General features: G+C 44.6%; 1 protein-coding gene across 1 annotated transcript in view; it reads left to right on the top strand.

Moving 5' to 3' along the window:
• The window catches only part of LRIG1 (leucine rich repeats and immunoglobulin like domains 1), a 125,500-nt gene that overhangs the window by 42,068 nt on the left and 61,961 nt on the right, over nt 1-21,471 (top strand). Inside the window, exon 2 of the mRNA XM_063940925.1 lies at nt 18,520-18,591. Coding sequence (XP_063796995.1) covers nt 18,520-18,591 — 72 coding nt within the window. The remainder of the gene's footprint in view (nt 1-18,519; nt 18,592-21,471) is intronic.

Here is a 21,471-nt window from a genome sequence, read left to right as displayed (position 1 = left end):
ATAGCTAGCAATTTTTCTGCCAAATTCAAGTCTCCGTGTCTTTATTTCTTGGTATTAGAGGTAACGAATGCTTTACTCTGAATGAAGGGGTCCACCAAATATCACTAGGATGTTTATTACACATTATGCCACACACCGTAATGCCCATTACACATTATGCCAGACACCGTAATGCCTTACATATTATACCACACACCGTAATGCCTATTACATATTATGCCACTGACACCATGTTATGTCCCACACCCAAAAATGCCCCTTGTAAATTATGCCCCAGCTGTGGGTTGGTGGTACTGAGTACCACCACCATATTTCTTAATGGTACTCCGTACCACCCTACTTTCAGCACTGCCCACGGTGCACACTGAGACAGGGTCCAAATCTTCAAGTCTCCATCTACCTTCTCTGCAATGTATTGTACCAAAAAGCCCACAAATAACATACAGCGCTGTTCAGAAATAAAACCACCTCTGCAAGTGTATATGTTGATTTTCTACGGAAATTTACATATAATTTGTAAATATCCACTCCAAAGACAAGAGAATAGTCCAGATATAAAAAGCAAAAAATAAAAAATAAAACCGTTTATTTAAAATGTGATTAGCTCAATCTTCAATAAAACATTTTTTTTCTTTCAGTTAGAACTTTTCCATTCAGCAGCACAAAAACATTAAACAGAGTTCAGCGGTGCAGGTTTCAGCATTATTGATGTTATATACGTAAATGGGGAAAGTATCTCACCGGACCCGTCAGACGCCTGATGTATTACGGTATGACTTCCATCCCACAGGCACTGCAGTTACCTGCGCTGGTTACATCTCTCCACCGCTAGCTGTCTGATCGCCCCAAAACGTTTTTTGCTGATGTTTCCACCCTTACAGGGTCTTTGGTGTGTTCAGTGTGTTACTTCCTCCATTACAAAATGCAGATTCCCAGGCAGATCATACATTGCATTTGTAATGGAGGAAGTAACACATCGGAGCACATGACAAATGGTATAAAGGGAGTGACCAGACCAGGTCCACATATGCCTTGACAAAGACCCTGTAAGGGTGGAAACGCGTCGGCCATATGACGACCTGGTCACTATTTTATAACCGGGAGTGAGTTTTGAATTTAGAACAGAGTCAGAGTGGGGGATCCAACATCAGCAAAAAACGTTTTGGGGCGATCAGGCAGCTAGCGGTGGAGAGATCTAACCAGCGCAGGTAACTGCAGTGCCTGTGGGATGGAAGTCATACCGTAATACATCAGGCGTCTGACGGGTCCGGTGAGATACTTTCCCCATTTACGTATATAACATCAATAAGGCTGAAACCTGCACCGCTGAACTCTGTTTAATGTTTTTGTGCTGCTGAATGGAAAAGTTCTAACTGAAAGAAAAAAAATGTTTTATTGAAGATTGTGCTAATCACATTTTAAATAAACTGTTTTATTTTTTAATTAACTGTTTATATCTGGACTATTCTCTTGTCTTTGGAGTGGACATTTACAAATTATATGGAAATTTCCGTAGAAAATCACCATATACATTTGCAGAGGTGGTTTTATTTCTGGGCTTTTTGGTACAATACATTGATTTCTACCTGCAGGAAGGCTGATCTGCAGTACCCAGGTTTAAACAGCTGCAGTTCATTTGGTAAAGCGCTTGAGAGAAGGTATTCCTCTTTGTGTGTGATCACCTCCTCGGCAGTGTTCCTGCCGTCCAAACAGTGCCCTGCCTCATAAAGACAGGGATGGATCTCTGTTACTTCCACTGTCACATGAAGTACAGTAGTCCCTACATGTGTAAAAGCATTTGTACCATCGGTATACCAAGGCATCTATCCCGGCATAGAAGAAATCTGTGTGAAGCGCCTGAAGCCAGGACATGGCGGCTTGCTGAACTTCACCGTAGGTTGCGAATCACGTTCCACCCAGGTGCTTCTTTAATGGTCCAAAGAGATGGAAATCACTCTGTGCCATGTCAGGCTGTAGGGAGGATGGTCCAATACCTCCCAATGGTAGCCCTTTAGATGCAGAAATCACACACCTGATGTTGGGACAGTATGGGTGGGATTCAAATGATATATCACGCCCAGTTTTTTTTCTAAAATGATGTCCGTTGTCGCGCATATTGCGCCCATAGTGATCAGGTTTAGCTGTGTAAATGGTTGGGTGCCTCCCTACTTCTGGGGTAGCGAGCTGAAATAATGATACCACGCCCCTGAGGACAGAAACAGAACGGGTGTGGAAAAGGGGTGAAAAGAATTGAATCCCGCCCTAAGATTGATATGAGGCGCAGTCTAATGCCTTTGAGGGGAAGCAGTGGGCTACCTGCTCTGGCCTGGCGGGAAATTGGAAGGAAACTGAGAACATTACACTTGTGAGAGGTCTCTTACACGCATACACACATGCGGACAAGTCACATAATTATGACCACCAGCTAACAGCCAGAGTAACCGCCGTGTGCAGCACGGACACCAGCTAGACGGGCTGAACTGTCGTCTTAGACACACGTCTGGTAGCCCCCGGGTGAGCTGCTCCACTGTCACTTGGCCCTCACGCACCTTCGTAGCCAACGTTCACCTCTCGCATCAATGGCACGTGGTGCTCCGCAGTTTCCACATCAGTTATTCGCAATGGTGCCATTTGTCCAGTCACGATGCACCTTCACCACAGCAGCACGCGAACAGTTCACACACTGCGCTATTTCAGAAACACATCCACCCTTGCCCGGAAAGCCGATAATCATCCCTTTATGCAACTCTGATAAATTGCCCGTTACCCATGACAGCAACGAGTGATATGTGTGCAGACGGCCTATCGCTCACCTTATATACCCACCAAGCCAGCGCACACCATGTGACGTACTTCATGGGCTACATGCTGCCGACATCAAATGTTTGAGGTGGTCACAATATGACTCGACCTTGTATGATGTGTGTGTGACATAGATGAAGTCACGCTCATCGTGGCTACACCTGGGTGCGAATGCGCCTCGTTTGCAGCCACCGCATGCACACCCAGTGTGTGCTCATTAAGAATATATTGAGCGTCAGTTGCCGCAGTTAGGTGCGCCCAGCGTGCACGTATTGCTGCGGTGAAGCCATGATGAGTGAGCCTACATCTGTATAAAGTTAAGTCTTTGTGATCACTTTAAGAGTATGCAGAGTTCAAGAGGTGCGCCATTATCTGCATGCACCAGTATTTGTCAGCCTACATTATACGTGATTTAATATGTCATATGGATATTTTATTTATCCATTAAGACTTCCTCACTACAATTCAAATCCGTAGTGACACGTTCAACCTAACCTCATTATGTGGTTAACCAGTAATGTAATCTCCGCAGAGAAAATTAAATTTTTGGTCCTACATGTTATCAAAAGAGACTAAGGTTTTGAATGCACTGTCAGTCTACGTTTCACATGACGTTCATTCAAATGGATATTTTGCAATTGAGGTTGAAGACCGTTAGGGTTTTTTTATATCCATGTATTCACGTAACAAAGTATGTTGTATTGTACCCATTCTTCTGACTGTTTGTGTTATAGAATCCTCTGTGCACAGATCGTTACAAAACAGGTTTCAGTGCACAGGATTATAATACAGTAAGTGCATTAAACATACAATGCAGTAATTGAAAAGAATAAATATATATATATATATATATATATATATATATATATATATATATATATATATATATATACTATAGAGAGTCCACACACTAATTGCACCACAGTGCTCTACTATATAAGACCTTTTGTCTTCATAAAAGGAACAAATGTTAAAAAACCTTAATCCAAATGGTGTCATAAAATGTCTTTTTTTTTTTTTTTACTACATATAAACGGTAACATTGTAGTTCAGGTGTAGGCAACGTCTGGCCCTCCAGCTGCTGTAGAACTACACATCCCAGCATACCTTTTATACAGATTTGCATTCTCTAATAGCAAAACTTGATGAGCTTGCTGGGATATATAGTTCCACATTGCTATCCATGTTTTACGTGATGACTAGTCTATGTGGATGAAGGCTGCACATTTCTGCTGTTTTATGGTTGTAGCTGCAACTGATTTTCATTTATCTTCCTTCTCCAGTCCTGTGCCTCATACCCTTCTCCAGTCCTGTGCCTCATACCCTGCACCAGTCCTGTGCCTCATACCCTGCACCAGTCCTGTGCCTCATACCCTGCACCAGTCCTGTGCCTCATACCCTGCACCAGTCCTGTGCCTCATACCCTGCACCAGTCCTGTGCCTCATACCCTGCACCAGTCCTGTGCCTCATACCCTGCACCAGTCCTGTGCCTCATACCCTGCACCAGTCCTGTGCCTCATACCCTGCACCAGTCCTGTGCCTCGTACTCTTCTCCAGTCCTGTGCCTCGTACTCTTCTCCAGTCCTGTGCCTCGTACTCTTCTCCAGTCTTGTGCCTCGTACTCTTCTCCAGTCTTGTGCCTCGTACTCTTCTCCAGTCTTGTGCCTCGTACTCTTCTCCAGTCTTGTGCCTCGTACTCTTCTCCAGTCTTGTGCCTCGTACTCTTCTCCAGTCTTGTGCCTCGTACTCTTCTCCAGTCTTGTGCCTCGTACTCTTCTCCAGTCTTGTGCCTCGTACTTGACAATTCTAAATTCCGTTGTCGTATAAACAACCCTTTATGAAGTCTAAGAACGCTGTACGCTGTTTGCTTAAGAAGTACCGTAATGGTACGCTAGTTGCGTAACGATCGCTCAGCCGTAGGCGAGACGCTCAAGCGTCACGTTCGCTCACGGCCCAGTGATCACAGGACACGTTATTGGTTATGACTAGAGTAATGATTCGCTATGGCGTAGCATACGCTCGAGACCACGAGGAGGTCACCAGCGGCGCTGACGCTCACAACGCTATACCTTAATGTTTAAACCTTATACCAATGAAATACACAGAATAACTTAATGTGAATACAGGGTGTAAGTGCAACCTTGTGTAACCTGACTAACTACAAAGCTGCTTGAGCGTCACCGACGCTCAAGTGAACACTTAATACTATAGAAAATACACAGATACTGGTTTAGGTTCCAAAGCCTATTAACTGTATTATATCTAATATATTTGAAAAAGGGGATAACAGTACAAATGATACACTACAATATAACAGAGACTTCCTAACCACAGAACTAAACAATAAATACAAAAAGACAATACTACACTGACCTAAATGCAATACAATACAATACTATCTAATACAATACAATACTAGCCTAGTCTAGGGGAGATATGAGAGAACAGAACAGAGAGAGAGAGAGAGAGAGAGAGATGAGAGAAATTGGCTCACAGAAAGACAATGATTACGGAGAGAAACTTACGCACAAAGGGTATGATCGCCTGCGCCTCGATATCCAGCTCCCGGCTATCAGCAGATAACCGTTGATGAGAGAGTGAGCGCTGGATGTGGTCGGCCTGCCTATTTATGCCCCACACACAATGCAATCTCATGGTCCTACAATCCCATTGTCCATTGGCCGAAGGAATTCGGCCCTGCATCATAACAAAAGGTCATAGGGTGATTCATACAGGTGGGCTGTGACGATTTCCAACAGCTCAGGTGGGTGGGAAACTGGGTTTCCCGCCGCATACCTGAGTATGTGTAAATAATAGAAATGGACATAAACTTCTTATGTCCATAACTATTCGCACGAGCGATTAATACGCTCCAAACCAACACCGGAATATTACTAATTAAATACTCTTCCGATGGGTACCAAACACTGCTGTATGATTCCTGTCAGACCCTTCGTACAATACAAAGAGGGATTCCTTTAAACAGGGACCTTCTATTTTAACCAGACTTTCAGAATCTATCAAGGTGACCATGATCTACAAACTACATTAATTGTGAACATTTGTAACGACTGAGTCGCACGCTACGACTACATAAACTCTACCGTAAATACGCATACCGCGCCTGCGAGTGCACGCTATTGCGGGTATGCGCCTTCACGGGAGAGCGTACGCATGTGCAGCGCGGACCAGTGTGCGGTGCAAATATGGCAACGTGCATAGAGACATTTTTCTGACTTTGACAGTCCACCCTTTGGCAGTCAATAATAACTGCCACCTTCTAAAATATTTAAGGAGAAAAATGTAAGTCAGGGGTTAATTGATTTCCATGGTTGGGTAGGGGAGAAGAGTGGAGTAGGTGTGAAGAGGGTATGACCTAGTGAGAAAGTAGAAGCATGTGTGTATGAGTCCATGTTTGGAGGGTCATGTATCATCGTGCCGTACGTGTGGTAAATCAAGCTTCGAGGTATTGCGAAGTATACATTTGAATTCCTTCTTATCCTGTGGTACAGGTCTGTGGATGGGCTGTCAAACTCTACCGAGCTCATTTCGGCTGTGGTTGTAACAAAATGGGGATGCACATTTTAGTTGATGATACATGAATGGGGGAGGTATGTGGTTGCTGCTATCTGTGCCTGTATTCCCTATCGTCTATGTGTGTCGTTACCTGTGGTTTGTAGAGATGAAGATAAAGAACACTTACGAAAAATGCAATGATATTCTATGTCAGGGAAATGTACATCTGTTGTTGAAGTTGTGTTCGGTATCTGTTGAGAGTCGTCTTCTTTGCGCTGTATTGCTCCTTGGGCATGAGCAAATAGCTTTGTCTGAGCCATCAGATTTACAAAAAATGTTGGGCTAGCGTGAGTTTAAAAGTACTAGGGAAACTGGGGATCCATGGCAAAGTTCATCAAGTGTCCATATTTAAAGTTGTCAAATCTTCTTCTTTGGTCAATCCGTTGTCTGTATACATCTCGTCTCGTCAGCTTCCTCGTCCAAGGGGGTCTTTGTATCTGGGAGAAAAGCAGAAAAACAGGTGAAAGAAACGGACCGTATAATCGCATTTTCATCACATTCTGGTTTCTATCATTGGGTCATAAATCAAATCCAGGTTAATTACGGTTTCCTCACTCCTCAAGCTCATCACTTTTGTACTTTGTTTGCACCTCATTAAAGCCTGCCCGCATCTAAATATCAATCCAATCGATATAACGACACCCAAGATACATAGTAGAAACTTTCCAACATCCATTATGACTCCTTGAGCCCAGTCTCCTAAACCGGAGAACCAATTTCGTGGGTTCAACCATGACACCCAACCAGTCAGCTCATTACCTACAGCAGCAAGGGTGAGATTGTGTTTTCGACGAAATTCCCACTTCAATTGGAGAATATCGTCCATCTTTTGGTCTATGACCTCTACCGGGTCCTCGGTGCTATTTGTGATATACGTGCAACACTTTATGCCGTACTGTGTTGCCAATGTAACACAATATCCGCCTGTTACTGCTGTAAGATAATTAAGAACCATCCTATGCTGAACTAGTTCTGTTTTGTAAGCTTGAAGTTCTCTTCCAGTGTATCTAAACGTGTCATCATACATTTCAGTGATATTATCTAACAAATTGGCGAGTGCGGAAATGTATCTATAATTCATCACACCTCGAGCGGTACGAGTGAAATCTAACGCTACCAGAACCTGAATCCCGGTGGATTCATGGATAAGATCAGAGGCCGGATGCTCTAACCTTTCTGATAGTTGTCTTTTAACTCGGTGCTCGTAATGAGTGTGAGTATAAGGAGCTTGGGCACCACGGTGTATGTCCTTCATTTTGTCATGTGTAACAGTCATCACTTCAGGCAATACTTTTCCAATATAACACGATCCTTCAGAGTTTGGGGCAAGCCACTTGTACGCCTTTCTCCCGCATATGAAATATGCGTCATCGGGGAGAACATAAGGGACGGAGAAGGACATGACCATGTTACAAACCTTCCAGGTGAAATCTCCTGACCCTAATTCTTCCATCTGCTTAATGCACGTATCAGTTTGTACGATATGTGCACAGTATCCTGGTGATACCTCTCCAACTCTAGTAATCCTATTTCCTAAGGTATATCGATACCGAAAAGATTTTCCTCTACTGGCTATATGGCGTACGAGCTCTGTATCTGTAGGCATTCTATCTGCTCTGTGTGAAAAGGTCATGGTAAGGTTGCTCCATGACACTTCCCAATTTCCCGGTTTTCTGGGATTGGAGATGTTAAAACATATGAGGGACCTATCCACATGGTATTGGTGGAGCTTCAAACTAGGAGGGCTGGAGATGTTAAACCTCCGATCCACCGGTCTCCCACCACTTAGCTCAAGTACCTCCCCTAACGTTAAAGGAAATGGTACTAGCCCTGATTTGCTGTGACCCTGAGGTACTTGAGAGCATACCCAACAATCTGTTTGGTTTAACACGTTACCCACTAAGGAGTGATAGTCACTCAATGGATGCCGGTCCATATGGATATTAAAACTGGATTGGCATTTCTTTATGCACCCATCTTCAACCAGATTATCACAGAGCCTACAGATACAATTTTCTTCAGCTAACAATCCATCACAATTTCTTCTATCGGATCGTTTTCTGATACTCGCCTTTGCTTGTTGGTTTGGTTGATCTTGGAAAACTACGCCTCCATCATCATAATCGGAACCCATTCCAGAACCTCTCTCGACCTCTATGGTACTCTCGCCGGAACAGACTGCTCTGGTCAACATCATGGTTAACATCAAAATCCGGATCACAGTCTCTTGGGGCAAGTCCATCTTTGAGGAGGAAATAGAGAAGAATGAGAAGGGGGAAAAAGAAATTTTTAAGGGAGAGGGGCTGGGAAGTGGAGAAAAACAATAAAAGGGAGAGGGGAGTCGACAACTGCTTCCGGTCTTCAAGGCTCAGGTGCCGCCTCAGTCCTCCTGGAACAGACACTCTAGTGATACAACCTCTACCGTCTGTTCCTTATCACGGGACTTCTCTGGATCAGCAACCTTTTTGCAGTGGGATGAATGGACCCAAGTCTCTCTCTCAGCAACCTTCAATGCTGTGGTGCTAGTCAATAAGACCTGGTATGGTCCTTCCCATCTATCAATAAGACAACCTGAGCGTAGAAAATTTCGTATCATTACATAATTCCCAGGTTCTATGTCATGACAATTACTATCTGGTAAATCAGGAATCACCAACTTCAGATTATCATTTTGATTCCTCAACTGTTTACTCATGTTAATTAAGTATTTTACAGTTACTTCATTGTTACATTTCAAATCATCCTGAGGGTTAATCATGACATGCGGTTGTCGACCAAACAAGATTTCAAAAGGAGACAGATTAAGAGGGGACCTGGGAGTGGTTCTGATGCTATACAAAACAATGGGTAAAGCTTCTGGCCACGTCAATCCTGTCTCTGTCATTACTTTACTCAATTTATTTTTAATAGTGCTGTTCACTCTTTCGACCTTCGCGCTCGCCTGTGGACGGTACGGAGTGTGCAGCTTGCTATCAATACCCATTAATTTACACATTCCTTGAAAGACATCGCCTGTAAAATGGGTACCCCTATCACTTTCAATGATTCTAGGGATACCATATCTACATACAAATTCCTGCACAATTTTCTTAGCTGTAAACATAGCGGTATTTGTAGCTGCTGGAAATGCTTCGACCCAATTCGAGAAAACATCTATACAGACAAGTACATATTTCAAATTTCGACATGGGGGTAATTGAATGAAGTCAATTTGTATTACCTGGAAAGGCCCGCCGGCAGGTGGGATATGGGATGGTTCTGTAGGTATTGCTTTTCCAATATTCTTTCTCAGACAGGTAAGGCATGACATTGCTCTTTTACTCGCATGAGAGGAGAATCCTGGGGCGCACCAGTATGCTCTTACCAATTTGCACATCCCCTCCTTGCCTAGATGAGTCAGCCCGTGAGCTGCTTCAGCCAGACATGGAAGGTATGCCCTGGGGGCCACCGGTTTACCATGTCCATCCGTCCAGAGCCCTGAGGACTCCTGGCCATATCCCTTTGCCTTCCAGACTGCTCTCTCCTGTGTGGAACACAAATTCTGCATCTCACACAACTTTTGTGTGTTGATGGTATTAAATACCATCAGTTGTGTGGTGTCTGTCCGTATGGGGGTAGCAGCTGCAAGCTTTGCGGCTTCGTCTGCTCGGCTGTTACCAAGGGATACTGGGTCTTGGCTATATGTATGTGCTTTACATTTGATAACAGCCACTCTGTCGGGTTCCTGTATCGCTGTTAGAAGCCTTTTTATATGAGCTGCATGCGCTATCGGTGTGCCAGCTGCCGTCATGAAATTTCTGAGCCGCCATAGGGCTCCGAAATCATGGACTACCCCGAAGGCGTATCTGGAATCGGTGTAGATATTGGCAGACTTACCCTTAGCCAATTCACATGCTCTGGTTAGGGCGACCAGTTCAGCAACCTGGGCTGAGTGAGGTGGGCCTAGCGGTTCCGCTTCTATGGTGTCTTGGTCATCTACGACTGCGTATCCAGTACACAAGTCTCCCGAGTCTGACTGTCTGTGACAACTACCGTCCGTGTAGAACGTGAGTTCTGCATCTTCCAGTGGATTGTCACTGATGTCAGGCCTTGCGGTAAAATTTTGGGTCAAATATTCCATACAATCATGTGTATCTTCCTTTGCATTAAATCCTCCTTCCCCATCACTCTCACCTTCCACCCTTTGTGTCTGACCAGGCACACCTGGGAGAAATGTTGCAGGGTTTAATGCACTGCATCTCCTTATGGTGATGTTTACTGGGGCCATTAATGCCAATTCCCATCTCGTAAACCTTGCTGATGAGACGTGTCTGGTTTGGGCAGAATTCAATAAGGCAGATACCGCATGCGGTGTATGGATTGTGAGGTTGTGGCCTAGCACGACATCTTCGCTTTTTGTCACTAGCAATGCTATCGCCGCAACGCTACGCAAGCATGTGGGGAGGGATCGCGCTACCGTATCTAGCTGAGCGCTGTAATATGCAACTGGCCTGCTGGCATCACCGTGTTTTTGTGTTAGTACACCTGCTGCGCACCCAGCACTTTCTGTTCCGTATAGTTCAAAGGGTTTCCCATAGTCTGGCATACCTAGTGCTGGTGCCTGCGTTAGACACTGTTTGAGTCTCTCAAATGCTGTTTCGGATTCGTCTGTATGCGAAATCCGATCAGGTTTGTTTGAGGAGACCATTTCCTGCAAAGGTAGCGCCAATATGGAAAACCCTGGGATCCAATTACGGCAATACCCACACATTCCTAGAAACGTCCTGATCTGTTGCTGGGTTTGTGGCAGTGTCATGTCTCTAATGGCTTGGATTCTATCAGCGGTCAGGTGTCTCAGTCCTTGTGTTAGACAGTGTCCCAAATATTTTACCTTAGCTTGGCATAATTGCAACTTGTCTTTGGAAACCTTGTGACCTGTGTCTGAAAGATGAAACAGGAGCTGTTTCGTATCCTTCAGGGATGCCTCCAATGAATCAGAACACAGTAGTAGATCATCCACGTACTGTATCAACACTGATCCACTCTCCGGTTGGAAAGACTGTAAACAATCATGCAAAGCCTGAGAAAATATACTTGGACTATCTATGAAACCTTGGGGTAACCGAGTCCACGTGTATTGGACTCCTCTGTATGTGAATGCAAACAAATATTGGCTGTCAGGGTGCAGAGGTACCGAAAAGAATGCGGAGCAGAGGTCAATAACAGTGAAAAATTTGGCAGTGGGAGGAATTTGCATTAGGATGACAGCTGGATTAGGCACTACGGGGAACTGACTCTCAACTATTTTGTTAATCCCCCTTAGATCTTGCACTAGCCTGTAACCCCTCCCCCCACTCTTTTTAACAGGGAAGATGGGACTATTTGCTGTGCTGGACGTTCTTACTAGAATGCCCTGTTGTAGCAAGCGCTCTATTACTGGGAAAACTCCTAACTCCACCTCTGGCTTCAGAGGATACTGTGGGATTTTTGGAGCTATCCTACCATCTTTTACTTGTACAACTACTGGAGCTACGTTTGCCATTAATCCAGTGTCCTGTCCATCTTTTGTCCAAAGTGACTCTGGTATCTGAGATGTCATCTCTTCTACTTGGGATGGATTCCTATTTGTCTTAATGGAATGTGACATTAATTTTGATGGGGAGTCTAACATGTCTCGTACTTCCTGAGCGTGATTCTCAGGGATGTCCAAGAATACACCTTCAGGAGTACAATAAATGACGCAACCCATTTTACATAGTAAGTCTCTTCCCAGGAGATTAGTTGGTGCCGATGCAGCCAGCAAAAAGGAATGCTTGGTATGCAAAGGCCCTATTGTAATCTCGGCTGGTTTGCTAACAGGGTAGTGCTGGACTACTCCTGTTACTCCCATGGCTGGAATTGTCCTACCAGTGGTTCTCATGCCCACTGTCGAATTTATCACTGACTTGGCCGCCCCTGTGTCTACAAGAAAGTTTAAAGTTTTACCAGCTACATTGATTGCAATTTCTGGTTCGCTTCCAAGACTAGCAATCAACTTAACTGGGTGCAGATTACAGGTATGGCCACACCCCTATTGGGTATGCTGACCTCCCTGAATCCCGTTGGCAGCAACTACTTGTGAGGGGGTTAGCTGGGAACTACCAGAGGCATGCCAATCTCTGTTCGGGGGATATCTTTTTGTTTCCCCTGTATGTGGCTCAAAACTCCGCCTCTGTGGACCCTGCTCCCAATGTCGTGTGTTGTGTTGTTGTCTAGGGGGTTGAAAAGACCTTTGTACATTCTTTGTTCTACATTCTCGTGCAAAGTGTCCCGGTCTGTTACAAGAAAAACATGTTATTACACTTGCCTTACCCACAGGATTCGGTGGTACATACGCAGGCTGCTTTGTGGTCAGCGCCTGTATACTTACTGACATCAACTTATCACTTTGCGACTCCCTGTGCCCAGTGATATTTCTGTCATGATCAATAGCAGCCTCTCTCAATGTGGACACTGACAGACCTCGCCAACATGGCTGCGTGGTCTGTACCCTAGCTTTTAATGTTTCTTTCAAACCATCCATCAGTACAGATACTGCTACTTCTCGATGGTTTGGGTTGGTCTTAATGTCTTCTATACCAGTGTACTTTGCCATTTCTAATAGTGCCCGGTGAAAATATTCTGTTGCCGTTTCGGACTCCTTTTGCTTAATGGAAAATATTTTATTCCATTTAACAACGGCTGGGAAATACTCCTTTAGCTGTAAATTTATCCTTTTTACATTATCCTTGTTGTACACGTCTGTAAGCGGTACATCTTTATCCAATGCACAGTCAGCTAAAAATTGAGTTGCGTCAACATTGGAAGGTAAACAAGCTCTTAGCAGTATCTGCCAATCCTTGTTGTTGGGTTCTACAGTGTTACCTAGATCCCTGATGTATTTTTGGCTAGCAACTAAATCCTTCCTGGGGTCAGGAAATTCGGACACTATTGTTCTTAATTCCATTCTGGAAAATGGAGTGTACATGGCAATGTTCCTTATGGGAGTGGCTCCAGACACATCTGTTTTTCCATTGGGAACTGCTATTACCCTTACAGGAGCAATTCTAACAGCCTCTTCCTGTGTAGATTCTACAGCTTGTTGTGGTACAATTGTTTCAGTGTAGTGCATGGTGCCGTACTTACCCGTTGACACGACCTCACCTATCCCTCCGCTAGGGGCTTTCACTAATCTCGTGGGTGTCGCTGTGCCTACTGTGGTCTCTGCTATGGTGGCTGCAAGAGAGAGAGCTGAAATTGTTGCTGAATCGTCTTCTTGATCACACTCCTGAGGAAGGTTCAAAACAGGGTACATCTTGCACGGGTTAATACTTGCATGAGTTATTTGGTTAACATCATTAACATTTACAGGGTTACTAAGAGTTTGTGTTTTACAACCCAGTGCGTTTCTCTCCGCAATCAACTTCTCTCCTGCAATGTATGGTGGAGGAGGAGCTGTGGCTATCAGCTTCCTGACTGCCCCAGATCCTGCCGCCAGAGCCAAACCTCTCTGTATCTCACCTTCCTGGTGCCATAACTGTAAATAATCATGATGTTGAATTCGTCTCTTTGCTGATTTTACGAGACATATCCTCCTCCTTAAATTTTGTAACACTTCTGGACTAAAGCTACCTATTCTTGGGAATTTGTCCCTGTCTCGTACAGTCATTCTCTCCCATTCATCACATAAAGATTCGGTGTGACTTCCATATTTTTCACACATTACATATCGTGCCGACCCAACTGGTCGGTTCACAGAATCAACCTGAACCAAGGTTGATCGCCCCCTACCTGAGCAACTGGCCCCCATAGTCTGCAGGTGTTGCTTAGTCCTCCTTGGATCTCTGTATCAAGGTTTTCAGCAAGCCTTTACAGACAACCAAATTACTCCACAGTAGGCCGGCGGTGGCGGTTTACCGAGTACCCCACTCACTCGCCCACCTCGACCAATACGACCTGATCACACCGACGTGGTGCTGGCGTACTCGATACAGGGCCCCTATGGAACCTTCAGTTTACTGGAACATATGAGGGTTACCCGCAGGACACTTACTCTTTCCAGTAAAGGTGGGGTTGTTAGATAGTTCCTGAGTGACCAGCGAACTTCCCTTTAAAAATAAAAAATTACACAAATCACGTCAGAATGTACAAATAGCGTTTGTGACCACTTTACTCTAATGGTATTAGGTCAGATTACTAACTACTGCACACAATTACGTGCGGTCCAATCGTTCAGTACACAAGCACTACTTGTTATGTACTGAAAGATCAATGGAATCGATGTTTCCGGCCGCGATTCCTTCAGCAAGAGCTTGTATGGCCTATATGGGTTCTGCACCAACACCCCAGGCGTTGTGCCACTGGACTTTTTATAGCGGACCTTTTACCTTACGACCTCCTGGTCTTGTTACCTTATGACCTCCTGGTCTTGTTACCTTATGGTCCGCTATACTCTAATGCTCAAATATTATTTAACCAGGGATGCCTCCCTAGCCACCGTATATGTCACTTACACGTATGTCCCTTGACGAGTACCCGGCTTTCCTTTTGGTTCCACCTTAAAGTTGTATAAACTTATGTATACAAAACCACACTCACTCAACACATGTACACTTTGTTTCTATATCTATTTCTGCGCAGAAATTGTCTTCAGTCCAACAGTGTTACCAATTAGGAGCAGGATCTGTTAAACTAAATTTTAGATTTTTCCAAAAATAGATTTGCGTTATTTACCGCGTCGCGTTATCTACCGCTGTGCGTTACTTATCGCCTTTGCGCTAATTCTCGCTTTGCGCTAATTCACCTTTTTCGTGACGAGCTACGTGAGCGTAACCGGACGCTACGTTGCGTAATGTACGCTGCGTGCGTCTGCCTTTTGGATTGCGTACGCTAGTCTTTGTTAGCGACACGTGTACGCAATGCAAAGATCCACCGTAACACAATATATACTTTTATCAATGTAAATGATCCCTGATCATCTACCGCAATCCACACTGACTGCCTTGTATCTCAGACAAATCGTGTGTTGTTCTATACTTTAACTATTACCTCTACTATGAAATAACAGCAAATCTCTTTTTAGCACTTTCTATCAACTATAAAAATTGGCAAACAGGAATAGTGATATACGAAATTGAAAAAGAAATGCAGATAAATGTATGCGTGTGTGTATACGCAAGACAGAAGAGAAATAAAACAGTTTTTAAAAGACACAAGCGTTTTGTTCTTACTTCCGGTTCCCGGATTCCTTCAGCACTCTTTATCTAAGCGAAGCAGACGCTTATCCCGTCAGCACTGGGAGACAACCTCCCACCCTTTGCTGGGGGATAATGTCTGCTGATCTACCTAGTGCAGATATGAGAAGGATAGGACGAGTCCCCAATTGACAATTCTAAATTCCGTTGTCGTATAAACAACCCTTTATGAAGTCTAAGAACGCTGTACGCTGTTTGCTTAAGAAGTACCGTAATGGTACGCTAGTTGCGTAACGATCGCTCAGCCGTAGGCGAGACGCTCAAGCGTCACGTTCGCTCACGGCCCAGTGATCACAGGACACGTTATTGGTTATGACTAGAGTAATGATTCGCTATGGCGTAGCATACGCTCGAGACCACGAGGAGGTCACCAGCGGCGCTGACGCTCACAACGCTATACCTTAATGTTTAAACCTTATACCAATGAAATACACAGAATAACTTAATGTGAATACAGGGTGTAAGTGCAACCTTGTGTAACCTGACTAACTACAAAGCTGCTTGAGCGTCACCGACGCTCAAGTGAACACTTAATACTATAGAAAATACACAGATACTGGTTTAGGTTCCAAAGCCTATTAACTGTATTATATCTAATATATTTGAAAAAGGGGATAACAGTACAAATGATACACTACAATATAACAGAGACTTCCTAACCACAGAACTAAACAATAAATACAAAAAGACAATACTACACTGACCTAAATGCAATACAATACAATACTATCTAATACAATACAATACTAGCCTAGTCTAGGGGAGATATGAGAGAACAGAACAGAGAGAGAGAGAGAGAGAGAGAGAGAGAGAGAGATGAGAGAAATTGGCTCACAGAAAGACAATGATTACGGAGAGAAACTTACGCACAAAGGGTATGATCGCCTGCGCCTCGATATCCAGCTCCCGGCTATCAGCAGATAACCGTTGATGAGAGAGTGAGCGCTGGATGTGGTCGGCCTGCCTATTTATGCCCCACACACAATGCAATCTCATGGTCCTACAATCCCATTGTCCATTGGCCGAAGGAATTCGGCCCTGCATCATAACAAAAGGTCATAGGGTGATTCATACAGGTGGGCTGTGACGATTTCCAACAGCTCAGGTGGGTGGGAAACTGGGTTTCCCGCCGCATACCTGAGTATGTGTAAATAATAGAAATGGACATAAACTTCTTATGTCCATAACTATTCGCACGAGCGATTAATACGCTCCAAACCAACACCGGAATATTACTAATTAAATACTCTTCCGATGGGTACCAAACACTGCTGTATGATTCCTGTCAGACCCTTCGTACAATACAAAGAGGGATTCCTTTAAACAGGGACCTTCTATTTTAACCAGACTTTCAGAATCTATCAAGGTGACCATGATCTACAAACTACATTAATTGTGAACATTTGTAACGAATGAGTCGCACGCTACGACTACATAAACTCTACCGTAAATACGCATACCGCGCCTGCGAGTGCACGCTATTGCGGGTATGCGCCTTCACGGGAGAGCGTACGCATGCGCAGCGCGGACCAGTGTGCGGTGCAAATATGGCAACGTGCATAGAGACATTTTTCTGACTTTGACATACTCTTCTCCAGTCTTGTGCCTCGTACTCTTCTCCAGTCTTGTGCCTCGTACTCTTCTCCAGTCTTGTGCCTCGTACTCTTCTCCAGTCTTGTGCCTCGTACTCTTCTCCAGTCTTGTGCCTCATACTCTTCTCCAGTCTTGTGCCTCGTACCCTTCTCCAGTCCTGTGCCTCATACCTCTCTCCAGTCCACACTTGACCGATGGTTTCAGGAATGCACATAAGCCATAGTTTCCCACTGCAGGCATTTTGGGCAGAAAAAGGGGATCGTTGCTCTACACAGAGGCGTGCCGAAGCTAGAGACTGCGCCTTCTGGCGCAGCTTCTCTGTCGATAGCACCTTTCTTGTGGTGGGCATTCTGAGTAACCATCTGATGTTGGGAGGGACTGATGGTCGCAATGTTGATCCAATGCAGTTGTTGTCTTTTACATAGTTTTGTTTGTGTGTGTGTGTGTGTCTGTATTATATTAATGTCCACTTTTAAATGCCAGATTGCAGGATCCCAGCAATTTGATATCAAAGCACCAAAGTAATATGTTCACAGGAGATAGCTTAGGCCAAGGCATGTGGGCTGGTAAATGCCCCCCGGGTATATGTCTTTATAGAGTGATCAGCTTTTGTAGTGTGACAGTGAGTTGCCTGTGATTTCAGCAGATGTCTGATAACACTGCCTGTGACCTGATGCTCTCCGCTCTATCCTATAACATAATACAAGTCTCATTACATCCCATAGACGTTCGCATTAGAATGTAAACTCATCAGTATACGTTCCTGCTGAACCTCCGGTACTGTACAGGCAGCATTCTTTCCAAGACCAGCATGTATACAATTTGCACTTTCTGTCTCCTGAAGGTGTCTCCTGACTGATTAGTGTTACAGATGTCTCATTAATTGCCATAATACTTCTAATGCCTGGGAAATCAGACAAATGAGCCTGTCGCTGACTAAATGCTTCAAGATTGATTTGTTTGGCTCTTCAAACCAAAGAAAATAAATGAAAACAAAAGACTGGGTAATGCAGTTTAATTTGCTGATTTCATTAGCGGGGAACGCAGTTTACAGGGCATTTCATGTATACTTATAGTGCCTCTGTAATTGGCTTGTTTGCCGAGTTTGAAAAAGCTTTGCCATTATCTAAGTGCTCTTGTGTAATAGCAGATCGTTTTCCTCATTCGATAGAGAATAATCGTCAGGCGGCTTTCCGCTGACCTCGGTGGCTGTCATATGCTGATTTCATTGTCTTTCTCTCTCACTCTTTTATTTATTTTTCTAATTTTTATTTTTTATTTTGTCATTTTTAACAGAAACCTGAGCCACAACAAACTGAAGGAGATCGATCCGGCCGCCCTTGTGGGGCTACTGGGGCTACGGGAAGTGTGAGTATTTCTTTGAAGCTTTTGCAGCGTTTTTAGAGGATATTGTTGGTACTTCAGCTGGAGAGGTGAAACAGAATACCCTCCGTCCCTGGGCACCAGCCTCTTGTCTGTTCAGTTACATCAGCAGAGTCTTTGTCTTTTTTACATGTTTCTGTCTGTCTGGTATTTAGTGCTCTTTTTGAGTTGTTTCAGTGACTGGTCCAAGAGACCCTGTCAGACGGGGGCACAGAGGGCCCTCTGGGGTAATATGCAACGGTAGGATCCCATGTCTGCCACCAGCTCATGGTCCTGCTCCTCCAAGCTTTTTTTTTTAACATTGGATTATTGTTTGTCTGGAACCGACCCTTAAGAAAGGAAGAAGGCCTTACAGGCAGTGGGCCCACTGGGAATTTCCCCAGTCTTCCAGTGAGCCGGTCTGACCCTGCCAGGAGATATCGTTTCGATCTATTTAAAGGGGAACAATCAGCCTTTTGATTATTACTCTTTATTAGATTTTTTTTAGTTTTAGTTTTGGTACAAAAAAAGAAAAGCCGTGTGTGTATATTTTTATAGCACATATACATATTATACTGAGTGGTCACTTTATTGGGTGCAACTTTCAAGTTCTGTGTGGAACCTCCTTCGTCTCCGGAACTGCCTCCGTTCTACATGACACTGATTCAGGAGGGTACTGGAAACATAACATAGAGATGGTATCTGCTGCAGATCACTCAGCTAAATGTTAATTATGCAAATCTCTCATTATGCCATATCCCAAAGATTTTTTTTTTAATTGGACTAAGATCTGGTGACTGATGCCATTCAAATACACTGAACATTGGGGGTCATTCTGATCTGATTGCTCGCTGCAGTTCTTCACAGCGCAGCGATCAGGTCAGAACTGCGCATGCGCCGGTGCCGCAGTGCGCCGGTGCATGGCTGACAGCCGACGGCTGTCGCTGCCTAGCGATCGCCTCTGCCTAATTGACAAACAGAGGCGGTCGCTGGGCGAGAGGGGGCAGCACGGTGGCATTCGGCCGCCGTTTTGTGGGCACGGTCCGGGCAACACAGGCGTGGCCGGACTGTGCGAGGGGCGGGCCGCAGCGGCTGCATGTTGTCACACGCAACTGCTGCGGCCCGGGCATCGATGAGTAGCTCCCGGCCAGCACGCAAAAGCTGCGCTGGCCGGGAGCTACTCCTGAAGTGCAAAAGCATCGCCGCTGTGCAATGCTTTTGCACTTCTGCGACGGGGCAGGGACTGACATGCCGGGCAGGCTAGCCCTGTGCTGGATGCTGGACGTCCCCCCGCATGTCTGTGTTCCTGATCGTAGCTGTGCTAAATGATCAAGTCGCAATCACCCCCATTGTCATCTTCTTGGAATCTGCTTGAGATAATGTGTGCTTTGCAACATGGCGCATTATCCTGCTGGAGGTAGCCATTAGGAGAGAGGTAGACTAGAGCAGTAAAATAAGGCATATACTGTAGTTATCAACAATTCTCAGGTAGGCTGTGGCATCTAAATGATGATCAATTTGAATTTAAGGAGCTTAATAGGAACATAGAATTTGGTGGCAGATAAGAACCACTCGGCCCATCTAGTTTGCCCTAAACACATGTGCATGCTCACGCTTACACATTGGGGTTAATATTGTTTGTGGGAGCCAATTCATTTATTGGTATATTTTTGGACTGTGGGAGGAAATCAGAGTGCATGGGGAGAATATACAAACTCCAAACAGTTAGAGCCATGGTGGGAATCAAACCCATACCTCAGTGCTGTGAGGCAGTAATGCTAACCATTACACCATCCATATTGCCCATTATGGTTGCCAAGAAATCAGTTCCCATGACCTTGAGGTTCTGCAGTACTGAAACCACCCTGCCTGGAACTTACAATCACTCCACGGCCAATAACTCTTAGATCAGTTCCTCCCCATTCTTGAGCCAACTGTAATGAAGTCCGAGTTGGCCGAAGATGCAGGTTTCTGGCTGAACTCTGGCAGGTTTTTTTTAAGCGGCAGTCATGTACAAGACAAAGCCATGCCTTGTAAATGATTGCCGCTTTAAAAAAACATCCGAGTTCAGTCGGGAACCCGCACCTCGGGCCAACTCGGACTTCATTACATCCGGCCCCTGGTGTTTGGTCTGGATAACAACTGAACCTTTTGACCATATCTACATGCTTTAATACAATGTTTTGTTTTAGATATTGATACTTCCATTAGTTATTTAGATACAGTATCAATCTTAATTAAATTTGAAGGGAATCATTTTGGTTCCTATAGATTTACTTTTCTTTTTCTTTTACTTTTTTTTTTTTTTTTTTTTAGATTTTAGCTTTAAATACAAATAATAATTTCCTCTAGCTTTAAGTGCTTAAAAATGCGCATCCATAACTACACAAATGAAGGCGGCCATTTTCTGGGTGGAACAAATATTCTTGAGAATCTAGGAGCTAGTGACATCACTGAGGCACTATTGTTCTAACTGAATTTATACTGTAGATTTCATAATCATTAGATCACCCACAAAATGACTCCCTTCACTGTGTGTAGACTACACACTTTTCTCTTAAGAACCCCTGTTCTGCTGTAAATGCAGTCATCCTCAATATCTTATACCCCTTTTCCACCTGTAGCACGGGTCGCAGCCGGGAGCCTGACACGGCAGCGACCCGTGCTACAGCCCCCTTTCCCACAGCGCTCACCAACCCGGCATATTGCCGGGTTGGTGACGCGGCATTGGTGGCGCTGGGAGATCACACGATCTCCCAGCGCCGCCCTTCCATACACTGTGAATGGGAGCCGTGTCGCATCGACACGGCTTCCGTTCACATTACACAGCTTACCGGTTTGAACACGTGTTCAACCCAGCAAGCTACCCGGGTTGGATTCCCGGAT

Source organism: Pseudophryne corroboree, chromosome 9, assembly GCF_028390025.1.
Source record: "Pseudophryne corroboree isolate aPseCor3 chromosome 9, aPseCor3.hap2, whole genome shotgun sequence".
NCBI classification, from domain to species: domain Eukaryota; kingdom Metazoa; phylum Chordata; class Amphibia; order Anura; family Myobatrachidae; genus Pseudophryne; species Pseudophryne corroboree.
This window is presented reverse-complemented; position numbering and strand designations above follow the sequence as displayed.